The sequence below is a fragment of the Centruroides vittatus genome, unplaced genomic scaffold, assembly GCF_030686945.1.
Source record: "Centruroides vittatus isolate TY-2023 unplaced genomic scaffold, ASM3068694v2 contig_705, whole genome shotgun sequence".
NCBI lineage: Eukaryota > Metazoa > Arthropoda > Arachnida > Scorpiones > Buthidae > Centruroides > Centruroides vittatus.
Genome location: NW_027122447.1, coordinates 43942 through 66399, shown reverse-complemented (window position 1 = coordinate 66399; position 22458 = coordinate 43942). Strand labels below are relative to the sequence as shown.

Below are 22458 nucleotides of genomic sequence, written 5' to 3'. Positions count from 1 at the left end.
TTTTTGCCAATCGTTGTCAAGTGTTGAGTTGTCATCTGGACAGTAACCATTCAGTTGAGATATCAGTGCCTGGATCATAGATGGTGTCTGTGTGGTTATTTGATTGTCAGTCAGTATCTTGGTTTTACGCAGCTTGCCGCAGCACATTTTGGTGATAAACCCCCAGGGGTTAGTGGAGGCCTTTGTGCAAAATTCTTGCCAACTGCCTGTCTTTTCTGTTTTTATTTTCTGTTTATATATTTTCTGACAGGTTAAGTATTCTTCTTTATGTTGGAGTCTTGTGTTGTTGTCTTGGCATCTTTGATAAATCTTTCTGAGTTTTCTAGTTTTACGTCTTAACTCGCTTAGTTCTGCAGACCACCATGGTACTTTTCGTTTATTTATTATCTTTTTTGAGATGAAGATATCACAAGCCTTGCCAATTATTTCAACGTTATTTTCAATTTGAAGTTTAGCATTTTCTGAGTCGCTAGTGCCAATGTTTGATAAGTTGTTATCCAAGTAATGTTTCATCTCGTTCCATTTTGCAGTGTTGATCACATATTTTGGTCTTGGTGTCCATATCATTTTTTCACTTCTATCAGTGGTGATTTCAAATGCTATATATGCATGATCGCTAAGCGATTCCACTGGTAAAACTCTCCAATTAACAACTTTTGTATAGAAATTTGAGTTGCAAAAGGCCACATCAATCCAAGAGTCCCCTCTCGCCGATCTAAAGGTCGGAGGAGAGAGGGGATTATTTAATATTAGCAAGTCATTTTCATGTATGAATTCTTCAATTCTGCCTCCTCTTTCATCTAACTGCTCACCCCCCACGCTGGGGAGTGCGCATTCATGTCACCAGCAACTATATATGACAGCTAGGGAAAGAGTCCATGATAGTCTGAAGGTTGTCTAGAAGATAAATGTCATTCATGTCTCCAGGAAAGTATATATTGATAATGATCACTCTTTCGTCATTAATTGTCACTTCTGTAACTATAATCCAATCGTTGCTGTGCCTAGAGTGATGTAGGATTGGGAGATTTGTATTCGGTACCAAGGTAACGGCCCATGGGTAGTCACTTGTACCCCTGATGATAGGACAAAATGTTGGCAGGCATGCAGGGATCCTGTCTCTGCAATATGGCTCTTGCACTAACACTATATCGTGATTATAAAGCTGTTTGCTGAGAAGAGAAGCACCAGCTATGCTTCTTTGAATGTTGCTTTGTAGGATTCGGATCTTCCAATTAAGACTCCTGTCCATAATCGGTTTTGAGTTGAATACTGTTTTTTAATTCTTAGGTAGATTGGGCATTTAGTAGATAGGGACACCCAGGAGAACACCCTTCCGGCCACCCCCGCTGTACCCTGCCCAAGGTATACCAGCGGCCTTGTCCTCTTTTCTTTCTGCCGCCCTATCTACATTTTAGTTCTCCTTCTTCTTTGTTAAGTCCTCAGGTGTAAGTTAGGTCGTGTTTAATTATGATCTTGCCTTATTCTTCTTCTTTTTGCCAGTATATTTTCCATTGACATTTTAACTTGCTGGAAGTTTTTCTTTTCCAGGATTGTTGTAAGGTCTGAGTCTGTGAGTTCGGCGTTCATTGAAAGTTCTTGGAGTGTATCCGACTTCCTTCGTTCTTGGTCGTATATAGGACAGTATAACAACGCATGAATTGCGGTGTCCTCTTGTCTGCACTCACACTGTGGGCTGTCTTTCAGTGAGAATTCGTATAATTTGGCGTTAAAATCCCCGTGGCCTGTCAGGAATTGCGTTGTATAAAAGTTATTTCTTAGCCACTTCATTTTCTGACGGTCTTGAATGTCTGGCAGTAGCCTGTATGTATATCGACCTTTGGTCGTTGTCGTCCAGTCCGCTTGCCACTGCGTCCTCAGTGATTGTTCCACTTCTTGTTTCATTGCTTTCTTTTCGTCTTTTGTGTTTGCCGCACTGAAATCTTGGTTGTTCATGGTGAATTCTTTGCCCCTACGGATGTAGTAATGGGCGTAAGCAGTCTATATGTCTTGGGTAATGGGTGGGGCGTTTGCCACCACCTGCAGAGCCGCCGCTGAGCAGGTTCTGTATCCCTTTAGAGTTCGTAGAAGGGCTGTGCTTTGAGCACTTATCAATTTTCTCTTGCTATGGGCTGTGAGTTTGTCTGCCCATGCTGCTGCTGCATAAGTTATCACCGGGACGAACAGTCCCTTATAGATCGTGGCCATTGCTTTGCTATCAAGGCCCCAGTCCGCCTTTGCGATTCTGCCCAGGCGGTTAAAATAATCAGAGGCTTTATTGGTAATGTTCTTTACATGCTCTGTGATGTTAAATCCTTTCCCTATAGTAAGCCCTAAGTATTTAACAGTCTTGGGCATCTTTATTGTCTTTCCATAGAGTTTGATGGTGGGTGGTCTCTCTACTGCCAGGTTGCCTTTAAGTAAGACCATTATGGTTTTCTCGGTTGAGAAACGGAGCTTGTGGGCTGTGGCCCATGTCTCTTGCTCCTTCATTAATTTCTCTCCATTTAGTTCTATTTCTCTCCTGCTATCTCCTTCTAGAATGATTGCCTCGTCGTCTGCGTAGGCTATTGTCTTGAACCCTTTAGCTTGTAACATCCTTAGATTTGAGTCGAAGACGAGATTCCACATGTCTGGACCCAACAGGGAGCCTTGTGGGCAGCCTCTGTAAATTTGTTTTGTAACTCTCTGGTTATTGTCTATGATTGTAACCCTTCGGTCTCGAAGGTAGTCCTTTATTAACCTATAGAGGTTTCTTGGGCACTTTCGGGTACTTAGCTCATCGAGTATGTTTGGCCACCATAGGTGGTCGAAAGCTCCCACTATGTCAAAGAAAACTCCGACCACATACTTCTTCCTTGATGTTTCTACCGCCTCTCTTAGCCGTAGGATGGCGTCTGTAGTTGAGCGCCCCGGCCGAAAGCCGTATTGATTATCCTCCGTTCTGTTCTCTATGTCGTTTTTCAACCTCATACGAATAAGGCCTTCGAGAGCCTTTCCCAGGAGGGGGAGAAGGCAGATCGGCCTGTATGACCGTGGGTCGCCTCTTATCACTTTTCCCTGGTTTTAAGATTGTAATAAGTCTGCCCTCTTTCCATTCTGTTGGGAAAATCCCATATTTCAAGCATGCATTATAGCCTCTTAATAGTTCCGGCTCGATAGTTTCGTATGCTTCTTCTAAGATTCGCTTCGTAATGCCATCTATGCCTGGGGCCTTGCCCCTCTTCATTCTGTGTGTGGCACAGCGCAACTCTGACTCTCTGAATGGAGTGCTGATTTCATCGCCCTTGTAATCACTTGTTCATCGCCGTATCTCTTGCTGGTCAGGCGAGTCTTCCTCTGGGTTGTCTTGTTTGAACAACGCTTCAAGGATGTTGGAAGTCGCTTGCCTCCAGTTGGTTGCTTCAGTCGTACCTAGCCGTATTGGGCCGAGTGCCTGAGCACGCTTTACTTTCCCTGTTTGGAGTTTGTAGGCCAGCCCCCAGGGGTTAGCCTGACTTGTGTCTGTCACGTACTGCCTCCAACTCTTTTGCTTTGCGTCTTTGACTGCTTTGCGAAATTCACGGTTTAGTCTGTAATATTCAGTTCTTAGTATGCTTCTCCTTTCTGGCTCTGACTCCCGCTGATAGGTTCGGCGGGCTTTGTAAGTTTGACTCTTTAGTTTCTCGAGCTCTATGTTCCACCATCTTTGATGATGTGTCTGACCTCGACTTATTGGGATGGCTGAGGTAGTTGCCTTTAGGATTGCCTTCTGCACCCCGTAGCATTGACGTATTGCGTCTGTGTTATTTTCAATTGCGACCACTCGTCGCTTTTGAACTTCAGTAGTTAAGATAGCTTTGAACTTCCTCCAGTTGGCCTTATCGGTATTATACCTTCCTAGTTCAGTTGTTTGTGTCCGCTTATGTGTGGATGTGACTTCAAACGTGATAACGTTGTGATCGCTGGTACACCAGTCCCCATGGACTAACCAATTGTTTATGTGCGGGAGTATGTTTCCGCTGACGCCGTTATATCGATATTCGATTCCCCTCTTCCTGAGGAGAAGGTACTGATTTGTCCAGGGGTGTTCACTACTGTTAGGCCATGAGCCGCAAACAAGGACAGAAGCTTTTCCCCGTTTGAATCAGTTCTATCACTTCCCCATGTTGGGGATTTTGCGTTACTATCCACGCAGACTATAACTCTTGCATTGGGAAGCTTTTGGAGGGCTGCGTCCAGTCGATCGAGACCCTCTTCAATTGGAGCACCAAACTGGAAGTATGTGCTTATTATATAGAAATCGTAGTCTCCATAAGTAAATTGGGCACTAACGCAATGTGAGTCGTTTATGTGCGATAGATCGAGCACAGAGAGCTCTTTGTTTATGACTATAAAACCAGCCCAGGGGGCTTCATTATTCTTGTTTCCTTGGATGATTTTCGTTTTAATGTCGTATCCTGCTATGTTACCTGCCACGGAGTACGGCTCCTGCACTGCTAAGATGTCGGCGCAGTATGTCCTCATTGCCTGCCTTAGTTCCGAAGGAACTGTTTGTCCCCTGCTGCCGTTTATTTGCATTATTTTAATACTGAAATCTATAGCCATCACTCAAACTGAGTAGTACTAAGATATCGTTCCACAGCCATCTTGTATGCTGTACATTGCTTGCTGTTTCTCATGTGTGTATGCGGCTTGTCTAATTTCTTGCAGGCTGCGCACTGCGCCGGTTCTTGCCTTTTTGGGCAATCCTTATATCTATGTCCTTTAGTCATGCAGTGGGAGCATACTTCTTCTGTTTCTCGGCAGTATTTTGCCACGTGTCCGTAACTTTGGCACTTAAAACATCTGCTCACTGACACATAGTCTCGTGCTTTGCAGCTGCAGTAGTCAACATACAGAATTCTATTACAAGGACGGCTGTTTCTTATGTCAGGCGACGTTTCGACAACCCAGTTTACGAGGTCATCTCGCCTTTTCCCCGTTTTGAATAGAAGCTTGAAGTCCTGTTGCTTTGGACTTTGAATAAAGACCGTTGAGTTCATTTCATGCATGACTTGTGGAAGGTCTTTTTCATCAATGTTCCGTGGAACGTCGTATATTATTATGCGCGGGTTGCGCTTATTCTGCGGCTGAGCTTTTAGGCCGCTCTCCCTTAATTTAGGGTGCTGTATTATTTTATTTGCATCTTCTTCTCCTTCTACTTCTAACATGAGGCATTTGTTCCGAAGTTTCCGTATTTGTCGGAATTTTATTCGGTCCTTCCTCGGGTCTATCGCCTTTATGAACTTCTGTTTTAGTTCGTCACTGTCCATTGTACTTTCTGAGTCCATGGGTTTGACAAACAGCACTTTCTGTTGCTTCGGTTTAGTAACTCCAGTTTTGATATGTCTTACTGGAGTGCTTCGTTTAGTCACTTGTGCATAGCTTTCAGTTTCTGTTGTTTGCTTATTAGCGTGGAACGTTTGCTGTTGTTCCAGCTTTCCTTGAAGCCGCTCATTATCGGCCAGCAGCTCTATCACTAGATCTTGGAATGCTCTAGTGTGGGACAGAATCTTGTCTGCCGCTTGCTTTGTGATTTTGTTGTCTCGATCTAAACAGATCTTTTGTAGGTCTGAGATTATGTCTCTCATTGTTTGCTTGACAGTTTGCCGGGTGTTACCCGCTTCGGCTAATGTGAGCCGTCGTTTGCTAGCTGGTGGAGTAAATTCTAATCCTTCTCCACTGCTGCTCCTCTTTTTCTGAGACGTAGTCTCATAAATTTCCATATCGGAGCTTTCCTCTTCTTCTGAACTAAGGGATTCATCGATCGTGCTGAGCACTTTGAAATGGTTTTATCGTTATTTGACATTTTCAATTTTGTTTGATAAGAAAGAACTCTGGGCTATTCGATCAAATCCTTCGCACTTTCAGTCTGTTGTCCGTGCGAGGCTGTGGTGGCCTCCAGCTCAACCCCCAGTAGCCTCGGCAGAGCCCCCCGCCGCATGCTGCAGGGCCCTCTCCAGTCGCCAGCTGGCACTACAACACACAGCGAGATTATGCACCTGCTGATAAGGCAGCCAGCCCCATATGGCTAGAAGGGGCCGGGCCTCTGTACTATCAGGCGGCCCGGGAGTGCTAACCCGGTTTTTAGGCTGTACCCTCTGGGGGAGAGCCTTCGACTCAGCCTTTTCCCTCCAGCAAACCTCCGTTGCAAGTTCAATGATGTAGGAACCCGGAGCCGCCGTCACACTATTTGGTTTCACCCAGGGACGTCCTGGGCTACTCGGCCACCCCGCCGCTACCAGGCAAGTGCATCAGACTTGTGGGGGATGAGTAGATAGGGACAATACTATACATAGACAAAGGAGTAATATCTCCTATGGTATATGGGTTTACGTTCATATAATGAGAACAAGATTAAGAAGTAAAATAAATTAACAAATTACTTAAGCTAGAAAACATATAACAATACACGATACAATACAATATATACGGTGTCAATAACATATTAACAAAACTCAACACATTACAATTATAGCAAACATGACAGAGGGGCAGTGGTTGATAGGCCATACTTACATATATGTAATAAAATTACAATAAGTGTTAAAATTAACGATGGCCTAATTAATATCTCAGGCAGCACTATCCAGTAATATCTTAGGCAGTACTACGATTGTATAATTACAAAATAATATCTTAGGCTTTTGTTAACACACTTACATGTATTGTGTTACATGCGCATGGTCGCTATATAGCCTGAGTAGCAATGCAGAACATTTTCACATATTGAGACAGATTGTGATTGGTAAGTAAGCTTGCAAAAGTGCAATTTGTAACAATAAATGTATACATGTATACACACGGTAGCCCAAGTAACATATTCCAAATATTACTAAATGCTTCAATAATAAGCCCAAGTAACAAATTCAGATATTACCAAATGCAACAATAATAATCAATAACCTAAGTAACATGTTTCAGATATTACTATTTGTTACAAATGTTACAAATAATTCAAATGTGTTCTCAGTAATTTAACAATTTCTGATTTTCTATACAATTAACAGAAGTTTACCTTTAACAAGCTGTCGATTAATATTGTAATCAGACAAGCTTTAAACAGTTGAATAGTTAGCGATGAATCAAGAATTATAATCAATTTGCAGTCATTCACCGAGTAAAGCTTATATTTATCAGTTATCCGTTTGATATAAACAATGTTAGACTTCCAATTATCCAATTACAATAATTAATCATATTATTGTTCAATTGTTAGATTACTACAAATTACCCATTAATTATTATGGTGAATAGACAGTTATGATAAGTAGTCCTATGTTTATCAGTTATACATTTATATACATTTATACGTTTGACTTGAATTGTTGGACTTCCGAATTAATTACATCATGTATCATATTATTGATCAGATATTTAATACACAATACGCGATTAACAATTATCAATTCTTATCAATTAATATTGTAATTCTCCAATTAACAGTTAATTCATAGTTTAATAATCAAAACAAACAGTAAGTTAAACAGTGTATAATCAGTAATCAATCACTACCAATTGTCAAACAAACACATCTGAACATACAATAAATAAGTAAAGCTATAGCTAAATATATAACGTAAAACAAAATAATACCTACATAGTAACCTAATCATGTATAGTTGTTAAGCTCTGTAGGTATCCTGCAGTGGATTGCTGTACACGTGTACTGTACAGTCCGATAGCTTGAATTTCAAGTAATTCAAGGAAATTCAAGTAGATAGGGACATCATCATCATCATATATATTTATTTTCGTACAGATTTTGTACATATCCTGACACCGCTATTGGCATTATCAGGAAAATTATACAATAAAATTGTAGTTTACAGAAAAATAGTTTGAAACAATAAGTATTTACAATTTTTCTCAAGGTGGACTATATACATTAATACAAAATACAATAATAATCAAATAAATACAACAAATAAAGGCTCCTGATAACTTATCAGGATTAAACAAAACATAAACATAAGCAAAGTAAGAATTTTAAATCATAAGAGGAAAAGCCCCAAGCAGCGGTCCCCCGTGGCCAACCCCGCCCTTTGTTGATGCCGCAGTCCAGGTGCAGTATATTGGCACCGATGGCATTGGGGCTCACTCTAGGATGGTGAGGAGGTATAACCCGGGATCAGACACAAGCTCCCGCCAAGGGGCAATACTAGCAGGAAGTTCAAATGCAACAATAATAAAAACGCTAATCGAAGTTGTGATTACTGTTGATAAAGTTCACTTGTTTGCACAGCCTATCAAAGGCCTCGATGGTATCTTTAAAAGTCCAGATATCAGATGGCCTGCAAGGCCATACTAAGCCGTGTTCCTGTACCGTTGTCTGCAGCTCAATCCGTTCTCTGTCAAAAGTTGGGCATCGGAAGAGGTAGTGTAAAGTGCCATCTTCCTCCATTTGGCAGGAGGGGCAGATGTTTGAAGTGCAATGATTGAACCTGTGCAAGTAGGTGGCGAATTTTCCGTGATCTGTTAGAAGCTGCGAAATATGGTGGTTAGGCCTATACCACTTGTTGTGAATGAATTGCTCAATGTCTGTAATAAATTTGTAAGTAATATGTTCATTGTGCTGATTCCACGTTTGTTGCCATTTCCTGATGGTCTCCTTTTTTAAAATATTGCAAGTAGTTCTTTTAGTTAATTTATTATATGATATCGGTAGGTTGTCATCAGTGGCAGCTTCCTTCGCCAAGAGATCAGCTTGCTCATTGCCCATCTCTCCCTGATGGGCTTTCACCCATTCTATGTCGTATTTGTTAATTGACAAGTGAATTAATTTTCTGATTTCCTCGGCTATCGGATGTAAGTTTCTATTTTTAATAGTTTGGGCCGAGGAGAGCGAATTAGTATATATTTTGATGTTTTTGTTTTTGAAGTTTTCATTTGAATAGGTGACGGCCATTTTAATCGCCCACATTTCCGCCTGGAAAATTGTGCATTCATCATGCAGATGAAATTTACAGTTATCAATCTCATTGTAAGTGTCAAAAACAACAAAGCTACATCCGACTTTGTTATCGTGTACGGAGCCGTCTGTGTAAATAACCATAGTATCGTCCGCCATGGGCATATCTCGACTAAGGATGGATTTATCCAGTGGTAGAGTACAATCAATTGGTGACGGCCATTCGATGTCTTGATGTTTTATCTCTCTTGTGTCGACTTTGATATTTTCTCCCCTTTTTAGTTTGAATAACTTTTGCCTTTCCTCTATCACTAGATCAATCGGCGGTTTTCTTGTAATAACTTGCAAACAGACATTGCTTGTTGTCCTGTATGCTTTAGAGATCATAAGCAGCATACGCCTTTGAGATGAGATTATTTTCCTCCTGGGGTGGACCTTTGAGATAGCCCACCCCCAGGTGCCACAGCCATATGTGATGGTAGGGATATAAATTCCATCGTATACTATAGACAGTGTTTTGGAGGTCAGTCCCCATTTCTGTTTAGCAACTTGTGAGAATGCCTGGCTGATTAGGCCAGTCCGATCGGTGATGTAGGTAATATGACTGTCCCATACCAGCCTAAAATCCAATATAACACCTAAGTAACGTAAAGATTTTTCGACTTTGATTGTTGTCCCATTCATCTTTAGGTGTGGAGGTCTCGTGTATAGGTTGGCTTCCCTCGATTTGTTAAAAACAATTGTCTTCGTTTTATTGGTGTTAAATTTCAATTTGTACATCTCACCCCAGTTATATATTCCTTGCAGTAGACTATTGCCCTTTGTCTCCAAGTCTGCTCTTGATCGTCCTCCTAATACCATGAATACGTCATCGGCGTAGGCTGTACAATATGTTTGGCCAAAATTATTATTAAGGAAACTGTCAAACATTACGTTCCAAAGCAATGGACCGCAGACAGATCCCTGCGGACAACCCCTTGTTATTGCCTTTTCAACAGTATGTATACCACTCTGCAGTAATGCTTTCCTATCATTAAAATAATCAATAATCAAGCTTAGGAATTTTAATTGCCCAAAAAATATACTAAGTTGTTGTGTCACTAGGGGCCACCATGCACTGTCGAATGCCTTTGAGATGTCGAGGCTGACCCCTAGGACGTACTTGTTATTTTCCAACAAATTTTTTATTTGAGTGACAGTTTTATCTATTGCTTCCTCCGCAGATTTCTGCTGCCTAAACCCATGTTGGGCACTGTTAAATAGCCCATTGTGTTCGATGTGCCAGGTTAACCTTCCTGCAATCAGTTTTTCAAAAACTTTTCCAGGCCTTCGGAAAGATTGAAAAATGAAGGCAGCTGTTATAAAGGTTAATGAAATAGGCTGGAATTAAGTTCCAGGTATCACTCTTGCGATTTTCCAGGCCTTCGGAAAGATTGAAAAATGAAGGCAGCTGTTATAAAGGTTAATGAAATAGGCTGGAATTAAGTTCCATAGTTTAAGAACAAATTCAGCCGTTATATCATCTATGCCTGGAGCCTTGCGCCTTCCTAGAGAAATGAAGGCCCAGTTGATTTCTTCTTCAGTAAATGCAGGAGTATTTTCAGCGTTGTTAAGGTTGTCAAAGTCAAGGCGCATCTGTTTTTGCAGATCGGTGTCTAGTGAAGGATCGTTATCTGGACAGTAGTTGTTTAACTGAGATATCATTGCTTGCGTCATTGAAGGAGCTTGTGAATTATCCTGGATGTCAGTAAGGATTTTTGTAATTCTTAGCTTATCACAACACATCTTGGTTATATAACCCCACGGGTTATTCGATGCCCTTGAGCAAAACTCCCACCAACTCTGTGTTTTTTCTTCCCTTATTGTCTTTTTATAGAATCTTTGGCATTCCAAGTACTCCTCTCTGTATTGATTTCGTATAGTAATATCGTGACACCTCTGGTATTTTCTTCTCAATCTCCTTGTTTGGCGTCTCAGTTCGCTAAGTTTACTTGACAACCATGGAACACTTCGGTTTTTAGAGGTTTTCTTTGGTATGTGCGCCTCACATGCTTTATTAATTATATCAATATCTGTTTCAATCTGATTTTTTGCTGTTTCTCGGTAGTCAGTGCATATATTGGGTAAGTTGGTTTCTAGGTAGTTTTTTAATTGTTCCCAGTTTGCCTTGTGTATAACATACCTTAACCTCGGTGTCCATATAATTTGTTCAGTTCTATTGTTAACAATTTCATAGGCAATGTGCGCATGATCACTCAGTGAGTCTTCCGATAAGACCCTCCAGTTGTCTATTTTTGTATAGCAGCGTGAGTTGCAAACAGTAACGTCAATCCATGATTCCCCCCTTACCGAACAGTAAGTCGGGGGAGAGAATGGGTTGTTTAATATCAAATAGTCATTTTCATTGAGAAATTCCTCAAACATTCTTCCTCTGTCATCTATGCGTTCACCCCCCCCATGCTGGGGAGTGAGCATTCAAATCTCCTGCAATAATGATATTGGCGTCCTGAAAGTTGTTTATAATATTCTGAAGATTTCCAATTAGAAAATCATCGTCCATATCACCAGGAAAGTAAACATTAATGATAACAAGTCTTTCATTATGTATTGTTGATTCAGTCACAACAGTCCAATCATTGCTTAATTTTGTGTGGTGCAATATAGGCAAATCAGTATTAGGAGTTAAAGTAACTGCCCACGGGTAGTTACTAGTGCCCTGAATGATCGGGCAAAAAGTTGGTAAGCAAGTTGGAGTCTTGTCCTTGCAATATGGTTCTTGCATGAGCACTAAGTCATTGTTGCACAGTGGTTTACTGAGAATAGAAGCAGCCGAAATGCTTCGTTGCGTATTACATTGCAATATCCTTATTTGATTACGGTTCTTCTCCATAATCAGTTTTTTGTTGTATGCTATTTTTTATTCTTTGATATGTTGGGCACTTAGTGTCTCGTGCATTGTGATGGATGTCCTTTAGCTTGTCAGCATAGCAGTTGCAGCATTTCGGTTTTTCTTCCTGTTTAGGACAATCACGATACAGGTGTGCTTCCATACATTGACTGCAGGTGACTTGTGGTTGCGTGCATTCTTTCGCGGTGTGTCCATAATAGCAGCACTTGAAGCACTGTAGGACCGGACAAAAGTCCGTGATCCTACAGCGCGACCAGTTTATGTTAATTTTTTCCAGTTTCAGAAGAACTTTCCTCAGTGCAGGAGAAACCTCTGCAGTCCAATTTTTATATGTTGCCGTTCTTCTCCCCAATTGAAACTTAACTCTGAACTGCTTGTTAAACTCATCCTGAGTGTATTCCTCTTGGATCTGCTGATTTTGAGTATATATCTCATTTGGTAAATCATCTTTTGAGATGTCTTTATGTACTGAATGTAAGACAAGATGGGGCCACCTTTTTTTAGGAGTGTGTGCAGTGAGTTCTTTAATTTTATCTTCAATGCAGTTTTCTAAGATTTTGGCATTCCCATGTCCACTCATTTCGATTGCCACACCTCCACCTCCTATCTTGCGAAGTCTCTCTACCTTTATGTTTAATTCTGACGGTTTAATCTTTTCTTGAAGTAGCAATTTAACTTTATCGCTATTACCCTCTTCTTTGTTCTTACTATAGACCAGCAAGACTTCCCTAGGGATGTGTGTTTGCATGGTCATCCGATGTGTTCTAGTTGCTCCCATTTTAACTATTGAGCTGTAGAGTGGCACTGACGGTGATTTCTCATTCAGCGTCTCCTCAAATCTTTCTAATCTATTTTTAATGGCAGAAACAGTTGTTAAGTTTGTATTATTTTCTTTGATTATCTCGGCAATTTCCTGTTTAAATGTATCATTATTTTCAGATAAGTTAAATCTATTATTTGCCGCCAGTTTCATTTCATTCACCTCTGCCTTCATTTCATTTAAAGCTTCTACGGTCTTGTGTTCTAGTTTTCCTATCTCTCTCACAAAGTCTTCTTTATTCATCAGCTCATTTAATTGTTTCTTGATTTCTTCATTTTTTGGTGTTTCTACGAATGTCGCTTCTGCTAACCGTATCAACTTATTCATCTGTTCCAGAATGAATTTCCGGTGTGCTTTTGTTGATAATCGTCCATCTGGGTTATCATCTATATACTGTCTCGTTTCCTCTAATATTTCGGAAGAATCTTCTAGAAAGTCTTCCATAAGGGGGCCTTTGTTTTCCTCCATGGTATGGCAAAATAAGAGATAGACAGATTGTTGCCCTTGTATGTACCTAATACCGAAAATCTGAAGGGAAGTTTTGGACAGAGGTAGCTATTGTACCAACAGCTCTGCACTGTCAGGTTGTCACACGACAGTGCAGAGAGAAAGAGATAGATAAAACTAATTAAATCTACTTAAAGTTAACTTAATGTAACTTAAATATAGAATCGATTGTTACGCGATTTAATTATAAGTTCTTATTCCAAAGCGACCGTGGGAAAGTTTGTTGAAAATCCGTTGTTGATCTAATACGTTGAGGAGAGGTCATTGACCTTTTACTGCTGATAATTTTGAAGAGTTTTAAAACTGCCGAATCTTCAAAACTGCTGGACGTAGGTCCACCAAATTTCGACAGCCGAAGGTAATATGGGTCTAATGTCCAATCCCGTCGATAATTTGACTGGATGGCCGATAGGAGGCCCGATGCGGGCCGCCAAGTTTGAAAGAGAAAAGTTCAATTTCTCAAAAACAAATGGGCCAATTAATTTCAAAATTGGATGATATACTCACGTGGCACTAAGGTTTCACCCTGTATCACCAGTTCCGGTTGAAAGGTCCTGGAAATCCGGAAAATCGGTTCCGAATTTTTAGTCACTAAAACAGTTCATTTCTCCAAAAATATCGGGTCCACATGGGTAAAATTGGTATCAAAAGGATCACCCTGACTAATGCTATCGAAATCCACACAAAAAACTGCACGAAAAACTCTTTTTCCCGATGAAAATTCGAAAAATTCAGGAGCTCGATTTATCCACTGTCATCCAACTGTTGGAACAGTCCACAGAGTAGTCAGTAGATAGGGACATTTTTTTTTTCATTGGATGGTCATCATTTCCCCTTTCGGGGATCAGAGTCACCCTTGTTCCGCTGTAAGCACTACAAGGGAAACATTATCTTTATTCATAAGTCAATATACTTTGTTTGTTTTTTAAACTTTGATGTATGATTTTTTGTAAACAATTTCATGACACTTGCCTAACCGACTTGTGGCTACTAGCCACATGAGCGTAAGAGCCACTCGCCCCAACGCCCTTACAAAGGATACTTCTTGCGAAGTTTCGAAGCTCGTGAACAATATCTTTGTTCCGGATCAACATATATAAGTCCGTACTTTGTTGGTCTCTTGCCTGATTAGCAGCAACATGCAGTTGCATTCGCTCTCTCTCGTGTTTAATACATGAGTCGACTAGATGTTCCAGGCTTTCTGTCGTCTCGCCACAGTCACATTGTGTGTCTCGGTCTTGACCAACTCTTTGTAAGTACTCTTTCGTATTACAGTGATTTGAGTACAGTTGAGTTCTGACGTAGTCAATTGGTAACCAGCTCAATTCTTTTATTCTTTCTTCTACGTTTGGGAGTAGCCAGTATGTGTGTCTCCCTTTATTGCTGTAGGTCCATCTATCTTGCCACTCTTCAATCGTGTATTGTCGTAGCAGCCCTTTGATGTGCGTGGATGGAATCTTATTGTATGTTACTTCGGGCAGGTTAGCGGCTTCTTTCGCCAATGCATCCGCTCGTTCATTGTCCGCTACACCCACGTGGGCCTTGACCCATTTCACTTTCACTATGATATTACTTAGTTTCAGTAGTTTCTTCACTTCCATGGCCATTTGATTACTATCTTTGTATTGCTGCAACGTTTGTATGGCAGCTTGACTATCCATATGGATAATTATCTCATGAGCACTTTGGGTGGTAATGCTCCACCTTACCGCCATAAGAATGGCAAACAGCTCTGCCTGATACACAGTGAAGTAGTCTTCTAGTCTGTATTGACCGTAAGAAATTTCATGTCCTCTTTCTAGGACCGTATATGCTGCTCCCACTCTACCATCGATCTTGGAGCCATCTGAGTATATTTCGATCATAGCCCGTTCATTCTCTTCTGCTATCCTTATAGCCTGTCTTTCATAAGGTCTTGGCATTTCACTCGCTTTTGGTTTCAACTCGTATTCCGTTCCTATCCAGCTCGTTCCCCCTATGTTAATGGGCAATCCTCTTCTGTTCATGTACTTAACTGCACTTTCTCTGATAAGAAGGTCTATTGGCGGCTCTCCCGCTATTACCAATAGCGCTTCCGTTGACGTAGTGCGGAACGCTTTAGCTATTCTAAGCAACGCTACCCGTTGTGCACTCAGTAGGTTGCGGATTATGGCTCTTTTAGTTGCCACAGTGTACCAAGCTGCCGCCGCATAAGTCATCTTCGGTATAAAGACACCCTGATAGATCAGTCGTAACGCTTCGGAGTTCAGGCCCCAGTTTGAGCGTGCAACTCTGGCCAAGGCACTGAAGATGATAGTACATGCAGTTCTTATTGCCTTCACGTGAGGAAGCCACGTCAGGCGATGATCAAGAACGACACCTAAGTAAGTAAGTTTTCTTTCAACACTTATGCTGTGGCCTTCCATCTTGATAGTTGGCGTTCGTTTGTAAAGGTCACGTGTAGTACCTTTCGTGAAAACAATTGCCTTCGTCTTTTTAGGGTTGAAGTACAGCTTCAAATCTTGTCCCCTTTTAGAAATTAATCCAAGCACATGGTTTCCTTTGCTTTCTATTTGTCTTCTCGAGTTTGCGCCAAACAGTATTATTGTATCATCTGCGTAGGCGAACTCATACACACCATCTCCCTTATCCTTTTTCAAATAGTTGTCATACACAACATTCCAGAACAGAGGCCCCGAGTTGGAGCCCTGCAAGCAACCTCTATTCAAGGGTCTGGTGATAGGTTTCCTGTTCGGTATGTGACTTGTCGTTCATGCAAGTAGTGCTCAACTACCTGATAAATGTTTTTAGGACATTCAGCCTTTCTTAGAGTAGCTAAAATCAGGGGCCACCAAGCATGGTCAAAAGCCCCCTGAATATCAAGGCTGACTGCACAACATTACTTATAGTTATTTAAGGTAGTGTTGATCGTCTCAACCACCGTTTTTATGACATCGTCTGTGGATCGGTTCGGCAGGAACCTGAACTGCTTTGGACAGAGAAATTGTTTCTCCTCCAGATGGTGTGTTATTCTTTCGCTGATTAGATTGTCTAATACCTTCCCTAGGGTAGGTAACAAGCTTAATGGCCTATAGCTTTTCGCTAGGCTTTTATCAACAGTATTGCCTTTCGGGATAATAACCAGCTTGGCCTCCTTCCATTTCCTTGGAAAGATACCCATGGCCAGACAGGTATTGTAGATATCTGTTATATAACTTGGATTTAAGTCCCACATCCTGTGGACAATCTCCGCCACTATGCCATCATTTCTTGGGGCCTTTCCCAGTCTTAGCCGACGGATAGCTGCGCCCACTTCAAGTTCTGTGAAAAGCGGTTGTGTTGGTGCTTCATAGGTGTTAATCAATTCATGTTTTAAGTCCCGCTGCGTTGGGGAATCAGCATCCATCTCATCTTGTGGGAAAAACACATCCATGAGCCTTTCGACTGTATTACTAATGCCCTCCGTGTAGTTATCATACTCTCTTAGTGCGGTAAGGTATTGTGGTCTTTTTAATTTTCCCGCACAGGCCTTATATAGGTATCCCCAAGGCTTACCCGCACTGTCCGTGCAGAACTGCTTCCATGATTTAAGTTTGCATTCTCTGATTTTATTCTTGTACATCCTGCAATGTTCTTGGTATTCACTTTTCTTCTGTCTTCTATTCTCCGCCGTTTTCGCTCTCTGGTATCTTCAGCGTAACCGATTGCTTTCTCTCCTCAGGCCACTCAGTTCCTCTGTCCACCAAGGAATTCTTTTCCGGCCTCTCCTTTTTCTTGGTATTGTTTCGTTACATATAGTTATAAGAGAGTTATGAAACTCGTTAATCCGTTCTTCTGCTTCTGCTTTGGTTCTGATGGTGCTGAGTTCTGCCTTTATCATTAAATCTGTCAATTTTTGGTCAAAGAGAGGCCAATTGGCCCATTTGACTGCATATTGTGTGGGTTCAGCATCATCTATTCGCTCACTCTGATTTAAGTTAAATGTAATGTAGCTATGATCGCTTAAGCTACTGACTGGTGCAACTTCCCAGTCTTTGAAAAGATTTAAGGCCTTTCCGTTACTTATTGTCACATCGATCCAGCTCTTCCCCCTTGGGGCATCAAATGTGGGCAATGACTTTGGGTCATTTAAGATGTGTAACCCGTTGGAGCTCACAAATTCCATCAATTCCTCTGCCCTATCATCATTTCCAGGATCGCCCCATAGTTCAGAATGGGCGTTCAAGTCTCCTGCAATTAAAATATTCTTGTCTCTAAAGGTATAAATCAAGTTATCGAGTGTTTCAAAAAGCGGACCAAGTTCGTCCGTTATTGGGCAGTATACGCTTGCCATTACTACATTCTGGTTTCCAGCTCTTATTTCCACACATGTCATATACTTATTTCTCCAGTTAGCATAGAATAGCACTGGTAACGTGTGGTTATTAACAATGATCATGGTTCTGGGACCATCTACAGAGGCGTAAAGAGTTCTATAGGATTCCCTTAGGCATCCAGGGTTGCCTCTTCTACAGTACGGTTCTTGTACCAAGGCTATATCCATGTTTTCCATGGTTTTGCAAAGAGCCGAGGTAGCCCCTATCGACTTCTGTACATTAATCTGTAAAATTTTGATCGAATTAAGTATATCCTGCAATTCAGTGGTCGCCATAGTCTATTTTGGCGATAATCATTTTCCGAATCCTTTGTATCATGGGGCATCTCGTCACACGCATTGTGACCTAGGTTTCCCAGCTTCTCTCGTTTGCAATTGCAACATTCAGGTTGTCCACGCTTAGGGCACTCTCTGTATTTATGGCCTTGTCCGCAGTGGCTACCGACAGGCTGTTTCTCCGTACAATCTTTAGCCATATGGCCAATTTTGCAACACAAAGCATTGTAGTACATTTATGTATTCCTCGACTCCGCATCGAGTCCATCCCAGATGGATCTTCTTCTTGGGTAAAATCAATCTTCTCACTCTCGGGCTGACCTCTGCCACCCAGTTCACTATCTGTCGTTCTCTGTTTCCGTATTTAAACTTTAGGTTTACTTCTGTCTGATATTCATTGGGATTTAAATTACTATGTAAAACTTCATTTTGTTCATATAGGCTATTAAGTACTTCTTCTTTCGAGGTGTCAGCAGCAACTCCATATATTACCACTCTAGGTCTTCTCTTCACTGGCTCACGTGTACGTAAACCAGTCTTTTCTTCTATTGCTTTTTGTAGTCTGTTTCTCTTCTGGCGTCGCAACCTCTACTGCCACTCCCCCGCGTCTCAGCTTTCGCACAGCTTGGATACCTACCCCAATCGCTCGGGGGTTAATACTTTTTTTAAGCTCACTCTTCGTTTCTTCTGCATCCCCGCCTTCCTTGGCAGGTTCGACCAACAGTATTTCTTTTGGTGGCCGTGTCTTCTTGGCCGTCACTGCGGCATAACTCTGGACAGGTGCACTTGTCTTGGTAAGCACTCTATCTAGCTTCTCATTTATTACATCGATTGTAGTTTGCAGAGTTTTCACTGTCTCTAAGAAGATCAATGATCTTATTGATCGTGTCTCCCACGAATGTCACGTGCTCTTTCGTGCCCAACTTGCAGTTGCTGTTTTCCAGCATATAGTCAACTATGTCATCGCGGAGACTCTCCGCAATAGCCAGTCTATCACCTTGGAGAGTGACATCCATCAACTGGGATGACGGCTCGTCGTCCGAGTCGGAAACGTGAGGCCTTTTGGCCATAGTCCTAAAAAGGACTGATATCGTGTTCAACAAGTCGCAGTACACTGATTAGCTTCACCCCAATGGGGTTACTGACAAGCGGGACCACAAGAAGGTTCAGTGACCGCTTCCCTGTGGAGCTGTTACAGTGCAAAATCACAAGCACAAGTCGCAAGGCAAAATAATCGCCTGAATAAACGCACGACAAAATAATCGCCTGAATAAACGCACGACAAAATAGCTTTCGAATAGCACAAACAACACAATAGGGCTCCCCGCCCAGTAGATAGGGACAGATTCAGATTCAGATTTATTTATTTATTGGTTAATATACGTTGAATGTACATCCCCGGTGCCATAAGGAATATTACCGGGTGAAACAGATTATATTACATTACAAAACATTGACAGAGGAGTGTAATCTCCAATAATAATATAATATATCATGGTATGACTATTATATAATAACAGAATAAAATATTTAACAAATTAAAATAACTAAAGCTAAGAAAACATATTACAGTGTACAGAACAAACGGTGGCGATGACAAAATCACAGTACAAAACATACAAACATTACAAACGTTACAAAAAAATTGTGAGTGATAGGCAAATTTACATCATATGTATTATGTTACAATGAATGTGGTTAATTAACAATAGTCTAGTTATGTAATAGCTTAGGCAATGCTATCGGTAATATGCGTGTGTACAAAGATTAAATATTGTTTAACAATAGCCTGAGAAGCTAATTACAGTACGTTACAACATATTATGCGGATTGTGAGTAATACATAAAATGCAGAGTATGCAGTGTGTGACAATTATATAAACTCAGCAATGGCCCAAGAATTCATGTATTACAAAGTAAAACATTAATACAAACAGATTATTAATGATCAACACGCGTACAAACTGTGGAGTTAATCATAGTAGCAAATATAAGATTTCAATAGTGTACAAGAGGATTTGATAGGAAAAAAAAACAATTGTCTGTTTAGCAGTATACTTTCTCATTACGGTTAACAGAAGTTCACCATTCACCAGCTATCAAATGTCGAGGTATTCTAACAGCTATAATCGATTGAACAAATCAGCGATAATGCGATTATTATAATTATGTTACAATCGTTACCAAATTATATACATATTTGACAATGGGCCAGTTAACCATAACAATATTCAGCTTTTTAATTATTTAATTATACAGAATTAATTATCTATTTACAAATATTTAAAACATTATGATCAGTAATAGTTATCAATCATCACTAATTTAAATTGTAATTTAAGTAATTGACAGTTAATTAATAATTAAACTTTCAAATTAATCAGTATATTCGGCAGTAGATGAATATAAGTTAATCATTGCCAATCTGTTAAGACAGACAACACTGAACATACAGTAAAACAGTAAAACTAAAATTAAAATTAAAATTAAAAATAGATAGACAAAGTTAACACTAATAGTTATTTCTACTTAGTGACCCAGTATGTAAATGGGTCAGCGCTGTATGTTTCCTACAAAGGATTGCTGCACACGTATGCTGTACAGTCCTAATTTTGAAGTTCTTCTGTACAATTGTAACTGTGCAGTCCAACAAACAGATTTTACTGTACAAGTAAAGCTGTACAGTTCATAATGTTACCAGGAGGTGAGTTGGTACAAGGCTCCGTTCTTACACGTGAAGTTTCAGGAAGTGCGTGACGAGGGAAGTCTCCGTAGGGATTCGGTGTTAGACGATGTGCGGTGTTAGTTGATGATGTGCGTTTCAGCGATGATTTTAAGGGCGCATCTCTCTGCTTCGAGCATAGGGCACTGAAAGATGTAATGTATGCTGCCATCAGTGTTATCGCAGATAGCACACATGGGGCTAGTAGTGCCCTTGAAACGGGATAGGTATGCAAAAAACCTTCCATGGTTTGATAGCATCTGTGTGATTTTGTGACTGGGACTGTACCATTTATTAGTCAAGAATTTAGATATATCAGGAATGAGCTGATGTGTAATCGAGGTGTTATTCTCCCAATCTAATTGCCACGTATCTATAGTATCTTCCCAGAGGCTAGATTTAATCGACTGGATACTGATGTTGTTATATACGATGGGCAGTTCTGTATTGTTCGAAGCCTCCTTCGCCAGAGTATCTGCCCTTTCGTTCCCATAGTGGCCCTGGTGGCCCTTTATCCAAGTTATTGTAAAATGACATGAGGAAGAGTTCACAATATTTTGTATGTCATATACGAGTGGATGGAGATTATTTTTCTTCAGAGACGCAATAGCGGAGGCGCAGTCAGTTATGATGTTGATTCTTAGGTGTGGGTGGTTGTTTTTACTCCAAATAGCAGCCATGCGAATTGCAAATAACTCCGCTTGGAAGCTGGAGCATCGCGCTCCCAATCTAAATTGCTGTTGTTCGATTTTTGTGCCTTCATAGAAAGCAACAAAGCTGCTGCCCACCTTGGCTTCCGACTTCGACCCATCGGTATAAATTTCAATATCCACATTACCAGTGGTGTCATAATGAATGTTAATGAGCTCAGCAGGATGTCTGGTCAGGGAGAACTCTACAGGTCTTTTGAAGTCATTAGCATATATTGTCTGGTCTTTGATGTTGATGTTACGGCCCCATTTAACGTACCATAGTTTAGTGTAAAATTGAACAACTTTCGGAAGTGGTGGTGTCCTTGCCAAAACTTGTAAGGAGGCGTTCGGTGTGGTGCAATAAGCTTTAGTGATTTGGACCAGGGCTCTCCTCTGAGCTGCAATAAGCTTTCTGCTAATGTGTATTTTATTAACGTCGTGACCCCAGCTGCCACACGCGTATGTAGCGATCGGTATAAAGATTTGTCGGTATATAATATCGAGAGCCTCTGAGGCCAGACCCCATTTTCTTTTGGCGATGCCAGCAAAGGTATTAAAAATTTTACCAGTACGGTCGTTAATATATGACACATGGTCATTCCATAACAGGCGATGTTCTAAGATCACTCCAAGATACTTAATGGATTTTTCCACCTTCACTGTGTTTCCATTCATTTTAATCGTAGGTACCCTAGTGTAGAGGTTTTGATTGCCTGGTTTATTTAAGATAATACATTTTGTTTTCATAGGATTAAAGCATAGCTTGTGTTCGGTCCCCCATAGTATGATGTTTTCTAAGATTTTATTGCCATTTTCTTCTAGGGTGGCTCGAGTTCGTCCCCCGAAAAGCACCAACGCATCGTCAGTGTAGGCAATAATATGGTGTTGTCCAAAGTCTTGTCTCAAAAAATCATCAAAGACTATATTCCAGAGAAGTGGTCCACAAACCGATTTCTGTGGACAGCCGCGTACTACTCTCCTTTGGATGTTATATGTCCTGAAGCAAAGATCTGCGTGTCTATTATCCAAATAGTCCATTAATATCTTGTAGATGTTCCGAGGACATTGCCGGCGTCTCAGGCCCTGCAAGATCGATGGCCACCAAGCGCTATCAAAGGCTTTAGCTATATCTAAGCTAATAGCAAGTACATAGCGGTTTTCCTCAAGTAGGTGGTTTATACAAGTAATTACTTCCTCAATAGCAGCAGGGGCAGAGCGTTGGTGGCGGAACCCGTATTGACTGCTAT

At 40.9% G+C, this 22458-nt stretch overlaps 4 protein-coding genes across 4 annotated transcripts; all 4 read right to left on the bottom strand.

The window, feature by feature from the left end:
* Positions 1-4586: 4586 nt before the first annotated feature.
* Positions 4587-5747, bottom strand: LOC136980539 (uncharacterized). The gene has a single exon (XM_067276665.1). The coding sequence runs from the start codon at positions 5745-5747 to the stop codon at positions 4587-4589; it is 1161 nt and encodes a 386-aa protein (XP_067132766.1).
* Positions 5748-8218: 2471 nt separating this feature from the next.
* Positions 8219-9616, bottom strand: LOC136980538 (uncharacterized). Its single transcript, XM_067276664.1, has one exon. The coding sequence runs from the start codon at positions 9614-9616 to the stop codon at positions 8219-8221; it is 1398 nt and encodes a 465-aa protein (XP_067132765.1).
* Positions 9617-13898: 4282 nt separating this feature from the next.
* On the bottom strand, positions 13899-15572 carry LOC136980537 (uncharacterized). The gene is made up of 2 exons (XM_067276662.1): positions 14140-15572; positions 13899-14040 (listed from the first exon to the last, which is right to left on the bottom strand). The coding sequence occupies exons 1-2, from the start codon at positions 15570-15572 to the stop codon at positions 13899-13901; spliced, it is 1575 nt and encodes a 524-aa protein (XP_067132763.1).
* Positions 15573-20599: 5027 nt separating this feature from the next.
* LOC136980536 (uncharacterized) lies at positions 20600-22249 on the bottom strand. The gene has a single exon (XM_067276660.1). It carries the CDS (start codon positions 22247-22249, stop codon positions 20600-20602), a length of 1650 nt encoding a protein of 549 aa, XP_067132761.1.
* Positions 22250-22458: the final 209 nt, after the last annotated feature.